This window comes from Indicator indicator, chromosome 14, assembly GCF_027791375.1.
Source record: "Indicator indicator isolate 239-I01 chromosome 14, UM_Iind_1.1, whole genome shotgun sequence".
Classification (NCBI taxonomy): Eukaryota; Metazoa; Chordata; class Aves; order Piciformes; family Indicatoridae; genus Indicator; species Indicator indicator.
In genome coordinates, this window is record NC_072023.1 from 24,506,324 (window position 1) to 24,527,916 (window position 21,593).

Sequence of the window (21,593 nt, forward strand, 5' to 3'; positions counted from 1 at the left end):
TCAGCCCAAGTGATGATCTGTCACACACAAAGACTGCATGGAAATATGTCTTCAGAACAAGCAGATCTGTGATTATCCAATCACAAACAAGCCTCCCAGCCACTGTAAGAAAACACAGTAAGCCTCTGATGATGCAGGTTATTTCTCAGGGAGAAGGCAGTAAAAAGGAAAGGTATAATTCATTTCACAGTTAGAATTTCACAGATAAATGAATGAGGGAGAAGTATAAACAAAAGTTCCATCAGGCTAATGTGTCACATGTGCCCTTCAAAGACTGCTTTCCTTGAAGATCTCTCATCAAAGCATAAAATAAGGTGTGGAACCAAGCAGTACTAAGTCATAGAACTTCACAAGATCAGAGTTACAGCAGTGAAGTTCCAAAACAGTAGTTCTGCTACTATAGGATTTTCACTTTTTTAACAAGGAAGAGTCAATGGAAGGAGTAAAGAAATACATTTCTAAATAAAGGAAGAGTAAATGGAAAGAGTAAACAAATAGAGCTCTGAATGAAGGAAGAAACTAGACAGAATATTTTTAAATTAAAGCATACTTAAGCCAAACAGTCATAATACTTACTTACAAAGCTTAGGAACATCTCATACTCAGAAGTAATAGTACAATTTTCTAATAAAACTGAAATCACACAACTTGTCACAATGATCCAATTTTTAAAATATTCAACTTCTACATATTTTTTTTCCCAGAAGCTACTTTCACATATAAAAACATGGTAACTATGGAACGTGTGCAGAGAAGAGCCACAAGGATGAGCAGAGGGCTAAAGCTCCTCTGCTATGAGGACAGGATGAGAGTTGGGGTTCTTCAGTCTAGAGAAGGCTCCAGGGAGAGCTTATTGTGGTCTTCCAGTATCTGAAGGGGGCTACAAGAAAGCTGGGGAGGGACTTCTCAGGGTGTCAGGACCAGAGGGAATGCAGCAAAACTAGAAGTGGGTAAATTCAGATTTGATGTTAGGAAGAAGTTGTTCACCATGAGGCTGGTGAGACACTGGAACAGGTTGCCCAGGGAGGTGGTGGAAGCCTCATCCCTGGAGGTTTTTAAGGCCAGGCTAAACATGGCTCTAGCAACCTGATCTACTGTGAGGTGTCCCTGCCCATGGCAGGGGGGTTAGAACTGGGTGATCTTTGAGGTCCCTTCAACCCTGACAATTCTGTGACTTTCAGTTGCCTTGGCCTTCTATGACTAAAATTTAAAATAAGCTCTTGTAGGTGTTCTCAGGCTAAGAAAAAAAGAATGGCTGAGTTAGTAGCGAAGAGTCTAATTCTTCAGACATAAAAAGCACATCATCTTCATTCATGGTGGCACATGGCTTAGAGAGCAAAACTCAGATGCTATGAAAGACATTAAGAAATACCATATATATCTTTTCCATGGTCAAACATAAGAGTGCTATAAACATTTCATTTTTCCTGTCATGGGCTTTTCTTGCATGAATCTGAATAGGGACTGAATAGCCAGAAAAGACATGAAAGCTGCAACTGCTTGCACCTCAAAATATCTTTTAAAGAAGTAGTATTATAATCGTTCTATAAAGGGGAGCTCAAATAGAAAGTGAGTTACTGAAGGCATGCAAGAAGTGTGTGGCAAAATAAAGCCCTCAAACCCATCAGAAGCAAGAAACTTCATGTTGCAACATTCTTCCTCTCCAGAACATTAAAACAGACACCTAGAGCATAGATTTTTCAAACCACTGTTAATTCTTCCCATAACAGTATAATCTCCCATCCATTCATCTGCTTCTGGGGTGGGATTGTGGAAGTGTTATAGAAGAGAAACAACAACAAAAAACAATTTAGTGAATCAATTTCTGATTGTCAGAAATCACAGCAGAAGAGCCAAACTTACAAAGTTGACAGCAAGGGTTCCCTTGCGCTGCCTCATCTGCATCCCAAATGCTTCTGATCTGCTGCCCTTGCGCCTTCGCGTCACCTCATCTTCAAGGAAAACGGTTCAGTGTCAGTCACATCACATCAACACACATTTAACTTGCAAAAACAGAACAGATGTTCAGCCTTGTTTCCTGCCTTTCCTATCAGAAGCAACCTGAAGGCCTAAAGCAAGCAGAAGTGCCTTGTTATACCTGGCCAGTTGAAAATAAACAGGGTGTAGTTTGCTTGTTCTGATGACGGCCATCACCTTACAGAACAGACTGAATTACACTCAGAACTTGTGCACTTAGCTGCTAGGATCAGTTTGAGCACTGCCAAACCCTGTTTGCCCTTCCAGTCACTCACTTCATGCAACAGGTGCTTGACTGTTATTGTTACTTTGTACTACACAAAGAGCTGAAACCATGCGGAGTTGCAGGAAGCACCCTGTAACTCTCTCCTGAATGAAACCCTAGAATCCTTGGCTGCTTTCTTTTCCCGGTTAGAATGATTTGCTTACTTCATAATGCTGTCTCTAGAGATATGTAGAAAGATGTAACAGCCTTGTTACTTTTAAAGCAATAAGCCCAAGATTTAATTACCCTCTTTATCCTTTGCTCCCAATGCCAGTCCCATCATCTTGGGTCCAGCTCCAAAGATCTGCAGCTTCTTCAGTTCAGTATTTCTACTCATTTCTCCAGCCTCCACCTAAAAACAAGACCACACCAGCACAAGCCATCAGTATTTTGCCTCCAGATCTCTTATTTATACTCTACTCTTACGTAAATCAGCTCATCAAGAGAAAGAAAACAGCAGCACAAGAAGACTGACTTTAGAAAAAGAAAACTATGAACAAATGTAAATGGAACAAGAGACAGTATTTTTGTACCAGCTTTCTAAATGATTTCCAATTTGGGTTACAGATAAACTACAGTTATCTATATAGCAGGTAAGAGAAAAAGGTTTGACATTCAGAAGAAAAAAAATACTGTCAGAGTTGTATATTCACAAACAATCACCATGTTTCAGTCAGGTTCTTGGATGTTAACATTTACACCGTTTCAAGAGCACTTTTGTCCTTGAGCAGAGACATACACTGACACTCCGAGTTCCAACCTACTTCCTTAAGCTCTGCTGCTCCTAAGTTTGTGGTGAACACAACTCTTGCAATCACAGCTAATCATGGTGCCCTTACAACCTCAAAATCAGAGTGGAAAGATCCATTAGGAGACAACTCCATGCCCCTACCACTGTTGTTTCCTGCAGTGTTCTGTTCAACTGAACTTCTTCCTGTTTTTCATTCATCACCTACCTTCATTTGCCACAAACCTAACAGCAGTAAGAACCTCCATATTCTATCTGCGATGCTACTTTTATGTTGTACCTTGCTGGTTCTGTTGCCTCTGACAATGCTTTCTGAGCTAATAGGGAAGGCCACTAAATTCCTCATTTGCAGTCTTCCTCCTGAAATTCACTGCTCTTAAAAGATTGCAGTAAATCTAATTCCAACAAGGTCATCCTCAAGTAAATTGATGATAATACTTCCCCTGTTCTTTTCCACAGAATTATGGTCTGATATCATGCATGAAAAGCATGGACTTGAGGGGTGGGCCAGAGGCTGGATAAGGAATTGGCTGGATGGTCACACTCACAGAGCTGTGGCCAATGGCTCAATGTTGAAATGCAGACCAGTGACAAGTGGCATCCCCCCAGTGGTGTTGAACACCTTTGTGAAGCACTGTTTGCTGTGAAGCAGCAAACACCACCAAGCTGTGTGGTCTGGTTGACAGGCTGGAGGGAAGGGATGGCATCTAGAGGGACTTGATCAGGCTTAAAGGTAGGCCCCAAGCCAACCTCATGAAGTTCAACAAGGCCAAATGCAAAGTCCTAAACTTGGGTCAGGGCAACCCCAAACACTAATATAAGGCTGGGTGAGGAATGCCTCAAGAGTAGTCTCACAAAGAAGGACTTAGGGGTAGTCAGTTGATGAAAAGTTGAAGATCTGGGAACACACTTTTTGCAAGGGCTTGTAAAAAGCATCCTTGTAGCCCTCTGTGAGACTCTCTCCAGTAGATGGCTGTCCCTCTTCAACTGGGAAGCCCAGAACCAGATGCTGGATGCTTCTGAAAGCACTCCAGGATCCCATTGGCCCTCTTGGCCACAAGGGCATTTCTTGCCATTTTCTCATGCTAACAACAACACAAAGCTGCATCACACTTCTACACTGTGTTTTCTCCAGAAGTAAAATTAACTTTGTCAAACTGCAATTCCATTCTCAGCTCTTCTCTGGCCTGCAGAATGCAGACGTATTTTGTTTCCTTCACTTTCTCAACTAGAAGTACAACCCAAAGGCTTTTCTTGTACATGGGTGAATCCTAACATGATCCAGATACACTGGATTCACACACACTATCTTTTTTCTATTGTTAAGGGTTGGACAACTTCAAAACATTTGCATCCTCACCACTCCACCCCCAGTGCACAAGACCAGAAGAGTTACAAGCAAGAACTGATGCATTTACAAACTGTGAGCAGTTGTCGGCACAACCCAGAGTTCTTTTGTTTCACATCACTGTTCTCATGGAATGGAACCTTTCACATTGAAAAAAAGGAAGCTTATTTTACTAACTGTTATTTTGCAATCAACCACATCTATAAAAGACACCTGAAAGCAGATATACTACTCAAAATTTGGGTTAGTTCTTCAGATAATTCTCTGGCCACCAATATCCCCTGAAGAGGATATCAATTCTTTATTTTTCCAATGTTTCATTTCTTGAGCAAAGACAATCTCACAAATGGATTTGTCTTCTGGAGGAGCAACCCACACTGCCTTTCCCAGCCACTTTCCCACGTGCACTACAGGGACCTTATCTCCCCGCACCAGTGTGTAAGGGTTCTATTTGGGAAGAACCAGGATGGTTAGCAGTTCCTCTGGAATTAACCAGCCAAGTGGCTTCTGCTAAATTTGCATGCCAAATCATGCTGTAACCGTGTTAGACAATTCCCTTACAAACTAAAATCCACCCTAACAAGTCATCTATGAAGATCTACTCCTTTTTTTTTTCTCCTCCTAAATTTAAACCTTCCTTAACGATATTCTCTTTTCCAAACTTGAATTGATTCTACTTTTTGTTGACCTCATCTATTCAGAAACAATGTATTCAACTGACAGCTGACTGCATGATCCAAAAGACTCTCAACCCATCTTTCAGGATAGAGAATTCTCCTTATGTTTTCTTTCATTTTCACTTTCTCTAGAAATTCAATAATTTGGTTTTCTTCTTGAAGTCTACCACCTGATTCTACTACTGAGGATCTTTCTCCATTGCTGATTATTATATATATGCTTTCTTATTCATCACCCACTCTTAGATAAGTTATCTGCAAGCTGCAGAGCATTCTTGGGAAGTATTTGTAGAACTTTAGTGAGAGGCAGGGGTCAGTGCAGTCAGCCGTGCTCACTACCCAGGCCTTGGGCTACTCGGCACACTGCACACAAAGCCTTCAGGTGTATCAGCTAGGGCAGAATGACATTGAGCTAGCAGCTTTTCACATGATTTGCATATTGCCTGTTCTATGAATACTGCTGTGATTCTGTGATGGAGGCAATCAGTGGTATAATCCCAGGTAAGCACTTCAAACAGTAAGCAGAGTCCTGTCTACAATAAAGAGGCACTGAAAACTGGAACCATTTCTCATCATTCCCCAGAGAGTTACACTTCCACCATTTGGGGCTACTGAGAACAAGGCTTGGTTTCTAAGTACAGTTTCAGAGTTGACTTCAGAGAGTTACACACAGCTTCCAATACAGCCAAAACCACTTCTTTTGCTAAGCAAGTAGGTTGAGCTTTACCTGCACTGAGAGACTAATTTCAGCCATTTTAATAACTGCTTAAAAATGAGGATGGCTACAGGCCTAATTAAAAACATTTGATATATAAAATGTATATAAAATCTATATAAATATATATAAAATCTATATAAATATGTATATAAAAATCTATATAAATAACCTCTATTAAAAATATATGACGTCTATATAAAATGTACTTTTTGCAGATGATCCAATTAAAATCAACTCTCATTTCTGAAATGCAGCCCTTTCACTGAAATAAAGCAGATATACTGTGCTGTAATCATCACAGAATCATTTTCTTCCAACAAGACAAAAACCCAAGAACCATTATTCTACTGAAATCAGCAGAAGACAAGATCTCACAGGATCCTAATACTATGGTGACGCTCAAATCATGAGAAAGGCCATGCTAGCATTATTCACAAGCTTTGTTCAAATTCCACAGAACAAATGACTGCTTCCGTTCCTGCAGCATTCACAACTTTTCTGGATAGCTTGCTAATAATACAGGGCTGGAGAGATCTGGTAAGATCACAGGCTGGAACTGCTTGTCTGATGCATTGTTATGTGGCTATGACAAATAACATCAAGCCATTTTCAGCAAGCTGAGAAAACAGACATAAAGGACAGTTTAGTCTAAATCAGTCACATCATCAGATAAGAAGATGAAGGTTTATGAAGATACTCAAAATATCTTGGTGATAAGAAAGTATTTGAAAAAAAACTTTGTGGTGCTTCAAGTAAGCCTAGACTGGCACCAAGCAAGCAGTTGCATACAAATCCAGCTTTTGCCCATGTTCTGCTGATTGGCCAGCAAGGAGCTACTAGCCATGCTGTAAAAAGCACCAGGATGCTGCCAGCAACAGATAGCTTTGCCAAATGGTGAAGGCCTGCTTCAAATAATGTAATCACAGAATCGGGGTTGGAAGGGTTGGAAAGGACGTTGAAAGCTCATCTAGTCCAACCCCCCTGCCAGAGCAGGATCACCCAGGAACACATCCAGGCAGGTTTTGAACATCTCCAGAGAGGGAGACTACACAACCCCTTTAACAGAAGCAATGGAGCCATAAGGACAAGCCTTCAAGACTATTTCTAATGATGCAGTAGTTAAAATGGTGGTGATTTGGTTTCAGATTCCCTGGAGGACATTGCCAGGATTTAACATCCCCTAGTAGAACAGCAGAATCTTACAGCACCATCTATCCAGAAGAAAAGGAGCTGCTCTTCAGCAGAACCCTTGTGGAAATCCTGCTTTGTTTCTTCAGCAAAGCAGTCTGCCCAGCTGGAGGGAATCAGTCTCGAGTGCAATTGCCATAATAAACAAGGACTTACCTAACCCTGTTTGTGTAACTAATGGGTGTACCTGAAAGAGCTCTACAAAATTTTGAACCCTGCTTGAGCAGAAGTTTGATCATTTCACAAACAGCTTTCTAGCTGTTTCATTTCCACACCTAGATAAACTACAAAGGTAGCCAGGCCAGCTGTCAATAAACAAAAAGCAGCTTTCAAACATTTCCACTTAAATAGTGCAGCAATGGTAAGCAAACCAGGCCTCGAAGAGGCATCCTTCTCTGGATTTTATTTAAACAAAGACTGCTTCCTGGTAGTGGTTTTGAGCAGGCTGCCACAGCCAAACAAAGGCCACTGCACTGCCAGTGTTGCTGTGCTGGTGGAGTCAACGTTCTCTCTGTAAAAGCCACTGGGCAGGGAAGGGTACCTGGGATTTGACGCGCCTGGTTCTCTTCAGCACAACATTCATTCTTGAAGCCTGCTTTGGGGACACCTGGGCATCTGAGCTGAGCTCCTCAACCTCCACTTTTTCCTTAAGGTCCAAGTTTGGCTTTTGGATGCCCTAAAGGATCAGAACACAGAACACCAGGCTCATCAATCAGGCAGTGCCAATCGTTCCATGGACTGTGAATCACTCTGCTGAGAAACAGGATGAGTGAAATCACACAGCATCACACAGGCCATTTGGAACAGAGATCAGTTCATCTACACACTCTTTATACAAGGCAGCAATCTCAAGCTCATAGAAACACACAGACATCCTTCCAGATAATCCTATCGTCTTTTGCCCTATTTTCCTCCCAAGTGAGGCTGGCCTCAGTCCTAAAAAAAGGGCTATCAGAAAATAACTACACAACGTCACGCTCCAGCTGCTAGCGCTGCTCTGTCACAGGTAAGCATGAGGGTGGCTGTAGGTTTGTTTACACAGCTAAAGCTTCTAAAAAAGCACAGACCCTGTATTTGAGTTGCATATACAGTAATAAATAGCATTCTACATGCAGTTTGGGGCTCCTCTTCACATCATGCAGAAGCAGCACCATACCATAAGGCTGACCCCAGACTGGAAGAGCTCATAAGGGTACAAGATTCGTTCATAATGAGACTTGAGTAGCGACCCAGTGCCTTTTCCTGGCAGGTAGCCAAGTCGACTTGCCACTTTAGACCATTTCTTCTCCTTAGTAACTACTTCAAAGCCTCCTTTGCTGGCAACAATCTGAAACACAAAGAAGTTAAGGGGTTTGAGCTGCTCTTGCATATACCAAGAATCAACTAAACTAGTCAAATGTTAAAAGAGTCTATTAAACAAACAAGGAGTGACAAACTCCTGGATTTAGTCTTTGCCTCCTGAAGGACCACTATTTTAATAATAAACACTTATCTTTATTACTCAATGTATTCAAGATGACAATTTTCCTAGCAAATATAAATTGCACAGCGTCCTAGACAGGAGAAGTTGGACGGTTAAGGTTTACCATGTGTTGGAGAGAATTCAAACCCCAGCATCAGAATAAACCGAAAAGTTAATTCCCACCAGACTTGCACTCTGATGCAAAACACAAGTCTGGCTAGAAGTGAAGCCCATTCTGACCAACCCCAGACAGAAGGCAGTGGAGGAGCTCACAATACAGAGTTACAGAAACTCTCACAAGACACTGAACAGAAAAGACAGACTGCTATAAAAAGAGAGGGAACCGAATCTACCTTCCAAATTAACTCAGTCCAGTTTTTACACCTGACTTCAACTGGTTTGAGTCTAGTAATTCACATACTGAACTACCACATGTAAGTAATATGGACATAGAACAAACCCCAGACCGTTTGCCTTTAAGCAATGATTGTAACAGCAAAGGTGCTTCCTTAGAAACTCTGGCCACATTTTCATTATGTCCACTCCCTTCACAGATTCACTGCCAAACACCTTAAAACCCAAACAGATTTTCATTTCTTTGATATTATTGTAAGACTAATAGCATCTCTACAACAGTGTAGAGTCTTGCATGATGCTTCTTGACACATGCTTACTGTTTTGCAGACTGTTAGAAACCTCGGTGCAAAAAAGTTTTGTTGCTGTAGTGAAATTCACAGCTGACTTAAATTCAAGTTGAATTGTGACAGTGATGAATTATTTAATTCTGGTTGCTCCCATAATCAGGGATAGCTACAGTTAGATCAAGCAATAGTATTATTGGCCATTTCTTTTAAATCCTATATACAGCAAACTACTGGAAAAGCCGTTTTATACCAACTATTCCTAAATTTCAACTTAACTTGAAAATCTCCACAAAAAATTTGATTTCTGAAATTAGCTAGGCAAGAACAAAGACTAGAGGAGCCCCTAAGTAAGTAAGCTTAGCCCTGTGTATCTGCAGGCAACTGAAATGTTCTGTTAACAGCAACCTGATCTTTCTCAGTACCTCTAAGATAGTCTGCATGTACCAGCAAACCACCAGAGACATGAAAAGAAAAACAAACAAAAGCAATCTAAAAGACATTTTATCAGCTTTTCTCTAGATTTTACCATCAGTTCCAGACTGTCACTCCTTTACTTTAAAAAAAAAAAAAAAAAATCAATTAATATCTTTGAATTTTTACCTTCCTAAAAAAATCTTGCTGAGGAATGGAAACTGATGCTGTAAACTAGATACACCAGAATTACCTTATCTTAATTCCTTACTTTGCAAAAGGAATCTACCCACTTATATGAAAAACTCATCTTTAGCAGGCAAGTTTATAACAGCAGATGGATTCTGACAGTGCAAAGGCAAATTCCTAAAAAGAATGTGTGTGCAAACTTGGAAAAAAATCCCACACAACTATAGTAGCATAAAGTTTTAGCAACCCTTAAGCCAAACTTGGTTTGGAATTTAATTAAAGCAATTATTCCAGAAGTTGACATGATAAACCCTCAAAGATGTGTGTTTATGTCACGTAAAGGACATATATTGGGAGAGAGAAGGAAGCAATTATAACGTGGCAGAACTGCTAGGTCAGGAGCTGAACTGCATTCAAGTGTACCTCTGCTTTGTCAAAACCCACCTCACACTCCTGTAGCTCAAAAACGAGAACCAAAAAGCAAGTGGCCAGCTGACATCAGAATGTTCAAGCTGTATGCAACAAACACATGATGTATGGAAACCAACCAAAGGCAACTGATTTAACTGTGCTTGATATGTCTGACATAACCATTCAATTAGAAAAAATACTCTTTTACTGTATTTTTCCACTCTCCCATTTAATCTCTGTACTACTGAGATCAATGCCATAAAATAAACCTTCCCTGCTGCTTGGCTTCTTGATCTTGAATGAAAAACAATGTCCCTGTCAGACCAAGGCCTACACAACTGCTTACTCACCTTGCTCAGCCCATACAGATCCAGTATTTTTCTCTCCACCACAGGGATTTTTAAATTGGATCCTTGGAGTTCCCAAAACTTTGCTAACTGATCCAAGAAGTCCAGCTTCACTCTTGTCATTGCCTGCAATCCATGAAGGAAGACAAATGTGTACACCCCAAAACATAAGTAAAAACACCTCACAGTCCTGAGAAAAAACATGCCATGGTTTTGTAGTGTTTGTATGTCTGAAGTGCAACTTGGCAAGTAAACTCTTAGTCATGTAACAAGCCCTAGAAACAGAAACACTGACATAAAGAAAGATCTTTACAAACAGAAAATTGGATATACTTTTTCTCTCAGCATTCAAAAGCCTATAAACCAAACTCCTACCTAGGAACTTCTGGGTTTGAAATCAAAATGCCACCCTCATGAAAAATCAACGTTTCAGGAAGCAACACAGGAGCCATCATTAAAATGTACTTTTGGAGGGGGAGAGTTACAAACAGTTTTAATACATGCCTTAACCATGCAGAAGGGCCTCCTCCTTTGAGTGTTTCTGGAGTGCCCAAACCCCTTTCCCTTTACAAGCCAAATGATGGATGACATTTTGATGTAGGAGCACAACAAGGCTTTGAGAAGTATTATTGAGCAAACAAAAAAATCAAGGCAGAATGGGACTCCTACTACTTTCAAGAAAGCTCCCAAGGACTTTTGAATCATGAAATGAACAAACTATAAGATGACTATAAATAAATCAGTTTATTTTAAGGGTTAAAATGCATTATCAAGACAACATAACATAACCAGGGGCTTGAGAATAGTAAATATTTTAACAAAGAAAAAAATCTTTTGCCTGTGAAGCCCTGGAGGCTTGACACTGGCTCTTCTTACTAAACAGGGTCCTTGGCATTCATTTTAGATGTTTCCAGTTGAATGTGGAAAAAAAAAAATCTTGTGGTTATTTTGGGTAATAAAAGACAAACCAGACTTTTCTCAACACTGTGGAGAGTTATTCTATATGAACTCTGCCAGTGCCAAGTATAAACTCTGCTATGGTCTATGGGTTTCTAATGTCTTCCCCATCCAGAAACCTGCCAAAATGCCTTCAGTGCAAACACAAAGGTGTTATCAAGACTGGAGGAGCTCACCTCCAGTTCATTCAGGCGCTGGATTCGTGGAGTGAAACGAAAGCTTTGTACTTCACAAGCAAATGGAGGCTGCCAGTCCTACACAGAGAAACAAAAAGACATTTCATTGCTTCAAGAAATTTCTCCGAAAAAGCACAACCCAGAAGACCCTAACCATGTCTTGAGTAAACAACCTCTCGAGTAAATTAGCTTCTCGGTGTAACTGCTTACATCATTTTCCAATTCTATGCCATTCTTCTGCTTTTAAAATAATGTTCCTCTGCAGCATTTCAGTTTGGAGATCCTCACAGAATTAAAAATATCAAAGAACATAAAAGAAACTAAGGTTCAAAGAACTTCAGCATTCATTACCTCACAGGGAGTTTAAACACAAGGGACACTGTGTAGCCTGTTGGTTATTTACTTGAAAAAAATAAAGTTCCATATGCACAGCACATTGCAAAATTCTCACAGTCAACAGTGACAAAGCCTAAATAAAGGAAATTATTAAGCATCTGTCTTGCTTCATGTTTGTCTACAGTCATTTCAATACAGATAAAATCACCAGTTGGGAGTCCTATTTTTTAACAGAAAGGCAGCCTTGAGCAATGACTTTCTCCATACAGTCAGCAGTCAGTTCAGCCACATGTGCCTCCTAGCCCCACCTCTCAAAACCATGTTAAGACATCAAAACAAGCATAATTCAGCTTGCTAAGAGGTATGAAGTTACAGCAGATTATCTGTCCATAATGCAATAGAGTTAGGATGGCCCGTTCCAGGTGGGCAAGCCACACAAAGTATTTTTTATTTGCACTGCTGCAGCATATAAAGGCCTCAAGCACAGTCGTAAAATATTTACAGCTCCTAGGAATGGAAAAGAATAATAACAGCAGAAAAGGTTAGTATAAAGTGTCTGATGTAGTCCTTATTGCAGGCTGCAAATCAACCTGACACATGCATCCTGCAAAACCCTGCAATGCAAACAGCTAAGCTAAGCTGTGTTCCAACAGCCAGGAAAGTTCTACTCATTCTCAATGAACAGGATCTGGATCCATTTCTTGTGGCCTCTCAACCTAAGCCATTCTGCTTATTTTAGAAAGGGCAGCCCCTTGGAGGTCAAGTTTTCACCACATCACTAAACCAACCAACTAGATTGCAGCAACCCAGACAGGTCAGGAGAAGAGAAAGGATCATGAAATCTAACCAGCAATCCCCATATCCAAGTTGTTATCAGTTACATACCTTTCCCCTCCCCCCTCCGGTTTTTCTTCATCCTCTCTCTGAGTATTTTCATCTTTCTTTGTTTAAGGCTGTATTAAAAGTTTATGTATACTTCAATTATGAAGTGATCTAACCACCTTTTGCTAAACTGCCTTATGTTCTCAGCTAAATAGTTTACCAGGTCACAGAACAAGTCATCATAAAACGATCATCAGAGAGACTAAGGTTCTCCTCCTAAACTGCTGTGCATAAACATAATTCTCCTGCACAAACAGGCTGGCTGCACTTGTATTACAAATAAGGATTACGTTGATAAACAACGACCCATTAATAAGAAATGCTCTTCCTCCTGCCCTCTCCCCACTCCCGGAGCAAACGTCTAATCGCACCTACAAAGCCCTGGCAGTTTTCAGAAGTACACTGCTGGTTTGGGGTTCTTTTGAAAGTAAAAACAGGGTGAAGGCCCTGGCATCGCCGTGCTCTGCTAGCTTCTTACCTGCTCCAATGCAACCTCAACAAAACCTACCTCTGAAGTTAAAGACTATGTAGGTTCCTTGGTGTCCCTTGCACAGGCACCGAGGCCTATGGAAGGCGAGATACTTAACCCTAGGCAGGCACTGGTAGTGGGGGAAGGGGTTTCCCAGGTTCCTACGTCCACAATTCTGCCACCGAGACTTCGGGCCCTCTCAGACCTCAGAGCGTACCCCGAGGAGCCCATGGCATACGGTGAGCCTCTCCTGACCACCCTGGGCCCAGCTTGGCCCTCCGCCCTGCCCCCAACCCAGTGTCCGGACGGGCGGTACCTTGGGGGGCCGGATCTTGCAGATGCCCGTTTTCTCGGCCAAACCGCGGATGCGGCCGATGAAGCCGAGCGGGTCGCTGAACTCCTCCCAGCTGGGCTCAAACACAGGGCACTCAGGCGGGGGCACGAACTCGGCCGCATAGCGCAACCCACCACCCCCCGACATGACGTCAGGGGGACAGCACCGACGATGAGGGGAGCGCACAGAGGGGCGCGGCGGGGCAGGGCGCAGAGGGGCGGCGGGAGTGGGCCCTTAGAGGAGGTCGATGGGGCTGGACCGGTGGCCGAGGCGCATCCTCCGCAGCGGCTGCCGGGCAGGACGGTCGCCGGGAGGGGGCAAGGGGAGAGCACCGGACGCGGTGGGGCGCTTGTGCGGAGCGGCGGAGCCGGCTCCCACCGAAGTGTTGTTGTCCCGTCCCTCGGGGCTGTCTTCCCCCGCACCGAACCCCTTACGCTCGCGTTCCAGCTCGCCGGAAGTTACGCGAATCGCCTTGAGCCCTCCCCCGGAACCTGATGGCGATGTTGCCTTCCGACCCACAAAGTAGTCCCTCTGCCACTCTTATGGCGAGCAGGATCCTAATACTGAGGAACCGGCCGCCTCCCGGGCCCGCCGTTTCCAGAGACGCTTCTCCGACAGAGCCCAGAACGAAACTATTTCACTTCACCACCCCTCAGGACACCCCACGGCGCGACTAGGAGACAAGGAAAACCACGCAGACCGAATAGGGCGGGGTCGCCCCCACTTCCGCCGCGGAGGAATGTGCGAGGCAACCCGAGCCATTCACTTCCGGCGCTGAGGGGCCCATTGTCTGCGCCGGACGTCAGAAGAGGGCCGGGAGCTCCGCCCCTCGCCGCTGACCCCGCCCCCGGGCGCTGGGTGATGGAGGGGCGGCCGGCAGCTGCCTCAGCGCCACTGGGGGTGCTGAGGTGTGCTGTCCCCAGCGCCCCAGGCCGTGTCTCCCGGCAGCTGGTGCCAGCATCCTGCACGGATTCCCATCCTCTGGGTTTCATCTTTTGCAGAAAATAAGCCGGCAGCGCCATAGCGCTCGGAGGTGTTGGCTGGGTACCCCATATGCAGGCCTGTAGTAATTCATAGAATTATGTGAGGCTTTGTCTTGGAAGTTCAAAGTCATCTTCTCCAACCCCCTTTCAGTGAGCATCTTTAACTAGATGAGGCTGCTCAGGGCCCTCTTTCCAAGCACCAAGCATCTACCAGCTCTCTGGGTAACTTGTGCCACTGTTTTGCCAAAACAAAACTGCACAAAAATATTCTTCCTTATCTAATCTGAATCTAATATCATAGTTTAAAATTATTATCCCTTATTCTCTTATAAAATTATTATCCCTTATTCTGTTACTACAACCCCCAATAAAAAGCCACTCTTTCTCTGTGCTACAAGCCTTTTTTATATGTTGAAAAGCTTCCTCCAAATTGAACAACCCCAACTCTCTTAGCCTTTCTTCACAGGAGAGGTGCTCCAGAGCTCTGATGATTTCTGTGGCCCTCCTTTGGACCTGCTCCAACAGGTCCAGATCTTTTGTGTGCTGAGGGCTCAATATTCCTGGTGGGGGAGCGTCACCAGAGTAGAGGATCTTCTGGAATCCCCTCCCTCAACCTGCTGGCCACACTCTTTTTGATGAAGCCCAGGATATGGTTGGCTTTCCATGCTGTAAGCGCACAATGCCAGCTCTTGTCCAGCTCTTCAACCACCAGTTCTTGCATGTCCTCCACAGATCTCCTCCATCCCCCAGCCAGTATTGATACTTGGCATTGCCCTGACCCAGCCACAGGACCTTAATAAAAAGCTTGTATGAAGTAGTCCATGATCAACCACCAACCTCTGTGCTACATATAGATACTCTGCTGATCATCTCCCCATACAGAATATTTTGTTTACAAAGTTCAGTACAAGTTGGGACTCAGTGGGTGCCTTTTTCACCTATTCATTAGGACATAATCTTCTAAAAATAACTGCATGTTGCTTTTTCTTTTTTTTTTTAACCCAAACCCCTGCCTTCAATGTTCACCATGCTCCACATCTCACGTTATTCCTACTGTTTATTGCAGCCTTGGTCCTGCTGTGCTATTTCAGCCTCAGAAAAAGTAATGTCCTCCTCCTGTTACCATGAGGCTTACAAAATCCACTTCAGACAGATGTTTATCTGCACCAGTTCCCTGCCAGACTGAAGAGATGTCATCCACAGTTGACTTACGGGAATCATAGAATCACAGAATTGTCAGGTTTGGAAGGGACCTCAAGGATCATCCAGTTCCAACCCCCCTCCCATGGCCAGGGACACCTCACACTACATCAGGTTGCTCACAGCCACATTCAGCCTCGCTGCAAAAACCTCCAGGGATGAGGCTTCCACCACCTCCCTGGGCAACCTTTTCCAGTGCCTCAACACCCTCATAGGGAAGAACTTTTTCCTAATATCCAATCTGAATCTTCCCACTTCTAGTTTTGCTCCATTCCCCTCAGTCCTATCACTCCCTGACATCCTAAAAAGTCCTTCCCCACCCTTCTTCTTAACTGCAAGGCCACAAGAAGGCCTCCTTGGATCCTTCTCTTCTCCAGACTGAACAGCTCCAACTCTCTCAGTCTGTACTCATAGCAGAGCAGCTCCAGCCCTCTGCTCATCCTTGTGGCCCTTCTCTGGACACCTTCCAGCATGTCCATATCCTTCTTGTAATAGAGGCTCCAGAACTGGATGCAGTACTCCAGGTGGGGGCTCACCAGAGTGGAGTAGAGGAGGAGAATCGCCTCCCTCGACCTGCTGGCTCTGCTTCTCTCAATGCAGCCCAGGCTCTGGTTTGCTTTCCAGGCTGCAAGTGCTCACTGCTGGCTCATGTTGAGCTTCTCATCCACCAGCACCCCTGAGGCCTTTTCTTCAGGGCTGCTTTCAAGCCAGTCACTGCCCAGCCTGTTTTTGTGCCCCAACCAGATGCAGGACCTTCCACTTGGTCTTGTTGAACATCATGAGGTTGCCATGGGCCCAGCCCTGCAGCCTGTCCAGATGCCTCTAGATGGATCCCTTCCCTCCAGCCTGTCTGCTGCACCACACAGCTTGGTGTCACCAGCAAACTTGCCGAGGGTGCACTCAATGCCTCTGTATATGGCACCAACAAAGATGTGGAACAAGACTGGTCCCAGCAGTGATCCCTGAGGGACTGTACTTGTCACTGGACTCCACTTGGCCATGGACCCATTGACAGCCACTCTTTGGGTGTGGCGATCAAGCCAGTTCGTTACCCACTGAATGGTCCATCCCTGGAACCCAGACTACACCAGCTTGGAGACCAGGATGAGGTGCAGGACAGTGGTGAAGGCTTTGCTCAGGTCCAGGTAAATGACATCAGTTGCTTGGCCTTCATCTATTAATGTTGTGACCTTGTCACAGAAGGCCACCAGGTTTGTCAGGCAGGATTTGCCCTTGGTGAAGCTGTGCTGATTGTACCCAACCACCTCTTTGTTATTCTTCTGTCTCAGAAGTGCCTCCAGGAGGATCTGCTCCATGATCTTACCAGGCACAGAGGTGATACTGCCTGGTCTATAGTTCCCTGGGTCATCCTTCTTTCCCTGTTTGAAAATGGGAGTTATGTTTCCCCTTTTCCACTCAGTGGGGACCTCCCCAGCCTTTCATGACTTTTGGGATATAATAGCGGTTTAGCAACCTCATCCCCAGTTCCCTCAGCACCCGTGGGTGTATCTCATCAGGTCCTATGGACTTGAACACTTTCAGGTTCTTCAAATGGAAACAAAGGGTCTCAATGCAAATAGATCACTTGGACAAAAGTTGTAGGTAAGTACAAACTGGTCTTATAAAATACCCAGTGACCAATGGTTATTGCATTTACAGGATCAGAGAAGGTTAGGGGTGTGGTGAATGATGCTTATGCCTAAGACTACATCTCAAATAGTGGCAGGACACGTCCCTACATGTTGAGCTTGAACCCCCACTTCCCTCTCCCTTCTGGAGTGTGGAGGGGGAAGTCTTGGCGCCACTTAGTCTGGGTAAACAATCTCCCTGGGCCCGTTGGAGTAAACAAAACTCAGGCGACATGCTCGTGCTGGCTTTGTGTAAGGGTCATGCTTACACTAGATTTGGTGAAACATCATTTCATTAATTGCTCAGTTTACCAAGGATGCTCACTGGACCAGTGTTTGTGTGGCAAATGTTAAATAGGGATTGTTTTGGTAAACCAGTGTTCTGTGTTCAGTGCTCCTTGCTCCATGCTTGTATCTGTGCCTGTTCCCATGTGCGCGCCCGTGTTTGCCTCGCGCCTTGCGCTTTTGTCCGGGACTTGAACCGGTGTTTTGAGGGCATCGCCGCAGATCGCCGCCGTTTCCTGACTGACCGGCCAAGCACACCGTCCGTCCTGGATCGGTACAGCCGCCCTGAAGTGGGGACATCGTTTCGGCAGGACCAGCACCTCACCGGCCAATCCCCGCAGATAGCGGAAAAGGTCGCCCCAGCCTCGCAGAGAAGCCGCCTTTGCCGTACCCTGCGACCGCGGCGACAAGGCTTTTTCCCCTGAAACGGCAAGCTTGTTTTACACAGCGTACCCCGCAAACTGAGTTGCAAAAGCCTCCAACGCTCACCGGCAAACTTCCAGGACCCTTTTGTTCTGAGACACGCTACAACCACATGGTGCAGCACCACGCGGTCGGCTCCATTTCAGTTGCTTTATTAGAGTACATCCGTGCTACAATTTCCGGAAATAGAAAACAGTATTAAGAAAAGACCTTGTGAAGTTCTTCAGTTAGTGAGTAAGCTAAATATTTCTTTCTAGAGTTTCTGTAGTAGTTTGTGCAAACTGCCTGTTTGTAGACTTGCCGATCCCTGACAAGCACTCACCCCCCCATTTCTGAATTAGTTTCACTTTCTAAACTTCTAGATTTTCTCAAACTGCTTAAAGCACCCGTATATATATACATTCTGCAGAATTGATTCTTTCCAACTGAATAATAGAACCTGTAAATATCAATTGTAAATAACTTGTAATATAGTGTAAATAAATATTTATAAAACCTCTATAAATATCTCTGTCGCTTATTTTCGGCGAGAATTTACATTTCACATCAGTTATGGTGCAGTGTAAGGGCTATTCAATAAGTGAACATTTCTGCAGAATGGGATATATACTGAAAAAATCTGATCTAGAATGGGCCAGAGAAAATTTGACAAATTCGGACCAAATCATTGAAAAACTGACCGAGTATGTGATCGAGCTATGTATTGAACTGTCAGCAATGGCCGAGGAGAGGGTCATTGCGATTGGATCCTGCATAACATGAGCACAAGACGAATGTACAGTATTAGAGAAAATGATTTAAAAACTTGATGAAAAAAACAAGTTGCTAGAAAGAGAGTAAGAGAAGCTGGAGGCACAAAACAGAAACTCCATGATTTATTAAGGCTGCAAGTTAAAGAAAGCAGCGCCACTATTAAAGCATTAGCAGAATCAGTTACAGACTCTGTTTCAAACCTTCCCGGGACTTCCCGACCGCATCATTCCAACGAGGTTCGCAGAGATGACATAGCATCTGGAGCCAGATCCCCTGTACCATCTTTTTACGAGCTACCCCCCCACAACCGCACAAACAGGACTTAAAAGTAGAGAACTCTACTGCAGTGCAAGAACTCGGACCGACGGTCTCCTTGGAAGCAACCGAGCCTCCAAATGCCGTGAACGGCAAATTTGCACCTGCTCAGCCCAGCATGTCAGCAGCACCGCGTGAATCGAATCTGCCTGTCAGCAGTGCTCCAAAAGGCAAAGCCCAGAAAAAATCTAAAAGCTCCCAAATGGAGAGAGATCCGACTGACCAGGAATATATGGATTACAGCTCCGAGAAAGACCCCATACAGGGCAAGCCTGTTCAGTTGCATCCTGTCCTTAAATACACGGATAGCCACCTATACTCACCCGTACAGCAGAACAAAGCTATGTGAACTGGAAGAGATGGTAACAGACTTTTTGTATCGTGTTATGGAATCAGGCAGGGATACAATTATTTTGAACCGCAGTGAAGCGAAAGGTTGCTCATGGGGCCATGAAGTAGTTCTGGGTATGGGTCCAAAACGTATGTGATGCCAAGAAAGAGGAAACTGAACGAGCGGTTGAGACGAACCGCACCTCTACTGGTCCCCGACTACAGCACCCAACTTGGGAGGAACTATTAATGACACTATCCCTGAAAGGCCGAAATTTGGGCTACTCTGATCATATGGTAATACCCAGGCCGTTCAGCGAGAAACGCCACACTGCATTTAAAGGCAACCATGCGGTGACACCACGGGGAAAGAAGCAGGAAGTGCGCCACACCAAAACCTCTCCTGCCACAGCCCCTGCAAGCCCACGCAGCAGCCTGGATTTAAATCCCACTTGCTCGGGGCGCCCCAGAGGGAGAAATTCCTACTGACAGAGAGATAAACCACACATTTTTAAATGCTCCATCTCGCCAAGGGAGAAGTGGTACCAAATAGCGCTGTCTTTGAATATCCCTGAATGTGTCCTAGAGCTAGTGCCAACATGGCTAGTGAAGGAAATGGTGTTACACATACAGAATAAATCCAACAACTTCTCTCAGCAAGGAAGTTAACCCCTTCACATGTCGCCGCCAAAGTCCAAATAATTCAAAAAACTAGACACAGCGGTGATTGTTCCAGGCCTCCCTCATCGCATCATTAACGCCTGCCAATGGTCTGATGATCCAGAAATTTTCGTTTTGATTCCCACTGGACCTACTCAGAACTGCTGTAAAATTCCTAATTGACACGGGGGCACAAATTAGTGTTTTGAATGTGCAACTAGCCAAATGCTTGAGGATCCTACCATTCTGGAAAAGGATAAAAATACAGAGTGTTACAGGAACGCCTCACAATTGCCATCTAGCTAAAACACGACTGTGGCTTCCTGGCGATAAGCAGAGTACCTTGGTCAACATTGCCCTGAGTTCTTACCCAGAAAACATCCTAGGATTTGATGTTTTGACTGGTAAGCGATGGTATCTACCTTCCTATAGTTTCTGTAGTAGTTTGTGCAAACTGCCTGTAGACTTGCCGATCCCTGACAAGCACTCACCCCCCCGCTACCTCTTTTTGAATGTTTCACTTTCTAAACTTCTAGATTTCCTCAAACTGTTTAAAGCACCCATATATATATATATACATTCTGCAGAATTGATTCTTTCCAACTGAATAATAGAACCTGTAAATATCAATTGTAAATAATTTGTAATATAGTGTAAATAAATATTTATAAAATCTCTATAAATATCTCTGCCGCTTATTTTCAGCAAGAATTTACATTTCACATCAAGGGGTTGGAAGGGATCTCTGGAGATCTTCCAGTCCAACCCCCCTGCCAGAGCAGGACCACAGAACCCATCACAGGTCACATAGGAACAACATCCAGACAGGGCTTGAAAGTCTCCAGAGAAGGAGACTCCACAACCTCTTTGGACAGCCTGCTCCACGGCTCTGTGACCCTCACAGTAAAGAATTTCCTCCTCATGCTGAGGTGGAACCTCCTGTGCTGCGGTTTCCATCCATTGGCTCTTGTCCCATCCCAGGGCACAAGTGAGCAGAGGCTGTCCCTGTCCCTTCCTTCCTGAGCCCCAGCCCTCAGATATTGATAGACATTGATCAGATCCCCTTTCAGTCTTCTCTCCAGACTAAACAGCCCCAGGGCTCTCAGCCTTTCCTCATCAGGCAGTACTCCAATCCCTTCAGCATCCTTGTAACCTCCATTGAACTCTCTCCAATAGATCCCTGTCCCTCTTGAACTGGGGAGCCCAGAACTGGATGCAATATTCCAGATGGGACCTCACCAGGGCAGAGTAGAGGGGGAGGAGAACCGGTGTTGTTGTAATGTCTTATATCATGGTATCACAGTCTCACAGTATATCAGAGGTTGGAAGGGACCTCAAGAGATCATCAGGTCCAACCCCCCTGCCAGAGCAGGATCACTCAGGATAGTCTGCACAGGAATGCATCCAGACAGGCTTCTCCAGAGAAGGAGACTTCACAATCCCCCTGGGGAGCCTGTTCCAGGGCTCTGTCACCCTC

The 21,593-nt window shown here is 44.4% G+C and overlaps 1 protein-coding gene across 1 annotated transcript in view; it reads right to left on the minus strand.

Moving 5' to 3' along the window:
• KDM5A (lysine demethylase 5A) overlaps window positions 1–13,686 on the minus strand; it is a 64,957-nt gene extending 51,271 nt beyond the window's left edge. Inside the window, exons 1-7 of the mRNA XM_054386730.1 lie at window positions 13,522–13,686; window positions 11,519–11,596; window positions 10,389–10,511; window positions 8,078–8,248; window positions 7,463–7,597; window positions 2,489–2,594; window positions 1,864–1,952 (exon numbers count right to left, since the gene is read on the minus strand). Coding sequence (XP_054242705.1) covers window positions 1,864–1,952; window positions 2,489–2,594; window positions 7,463–7,597; window positions 8,078–8,248; window positions 10,389–10,511; window positions 11,519–11,596; window positions 13,522–13,686 — 867 coding nt within the window. The remainder of the gene's footprint in view (window positions 1–1,863; window positions 1,953–2,488; window positions 2,595–7,462; window positions 7,598–8,077; window positions 8,249–10,388; window positions 10,512–11,518; window positions 11,597–13,521) is intronic.
• Between the last annotated feature and the right edge of the window lie 7,907 nt (window positions 13,687–21,593).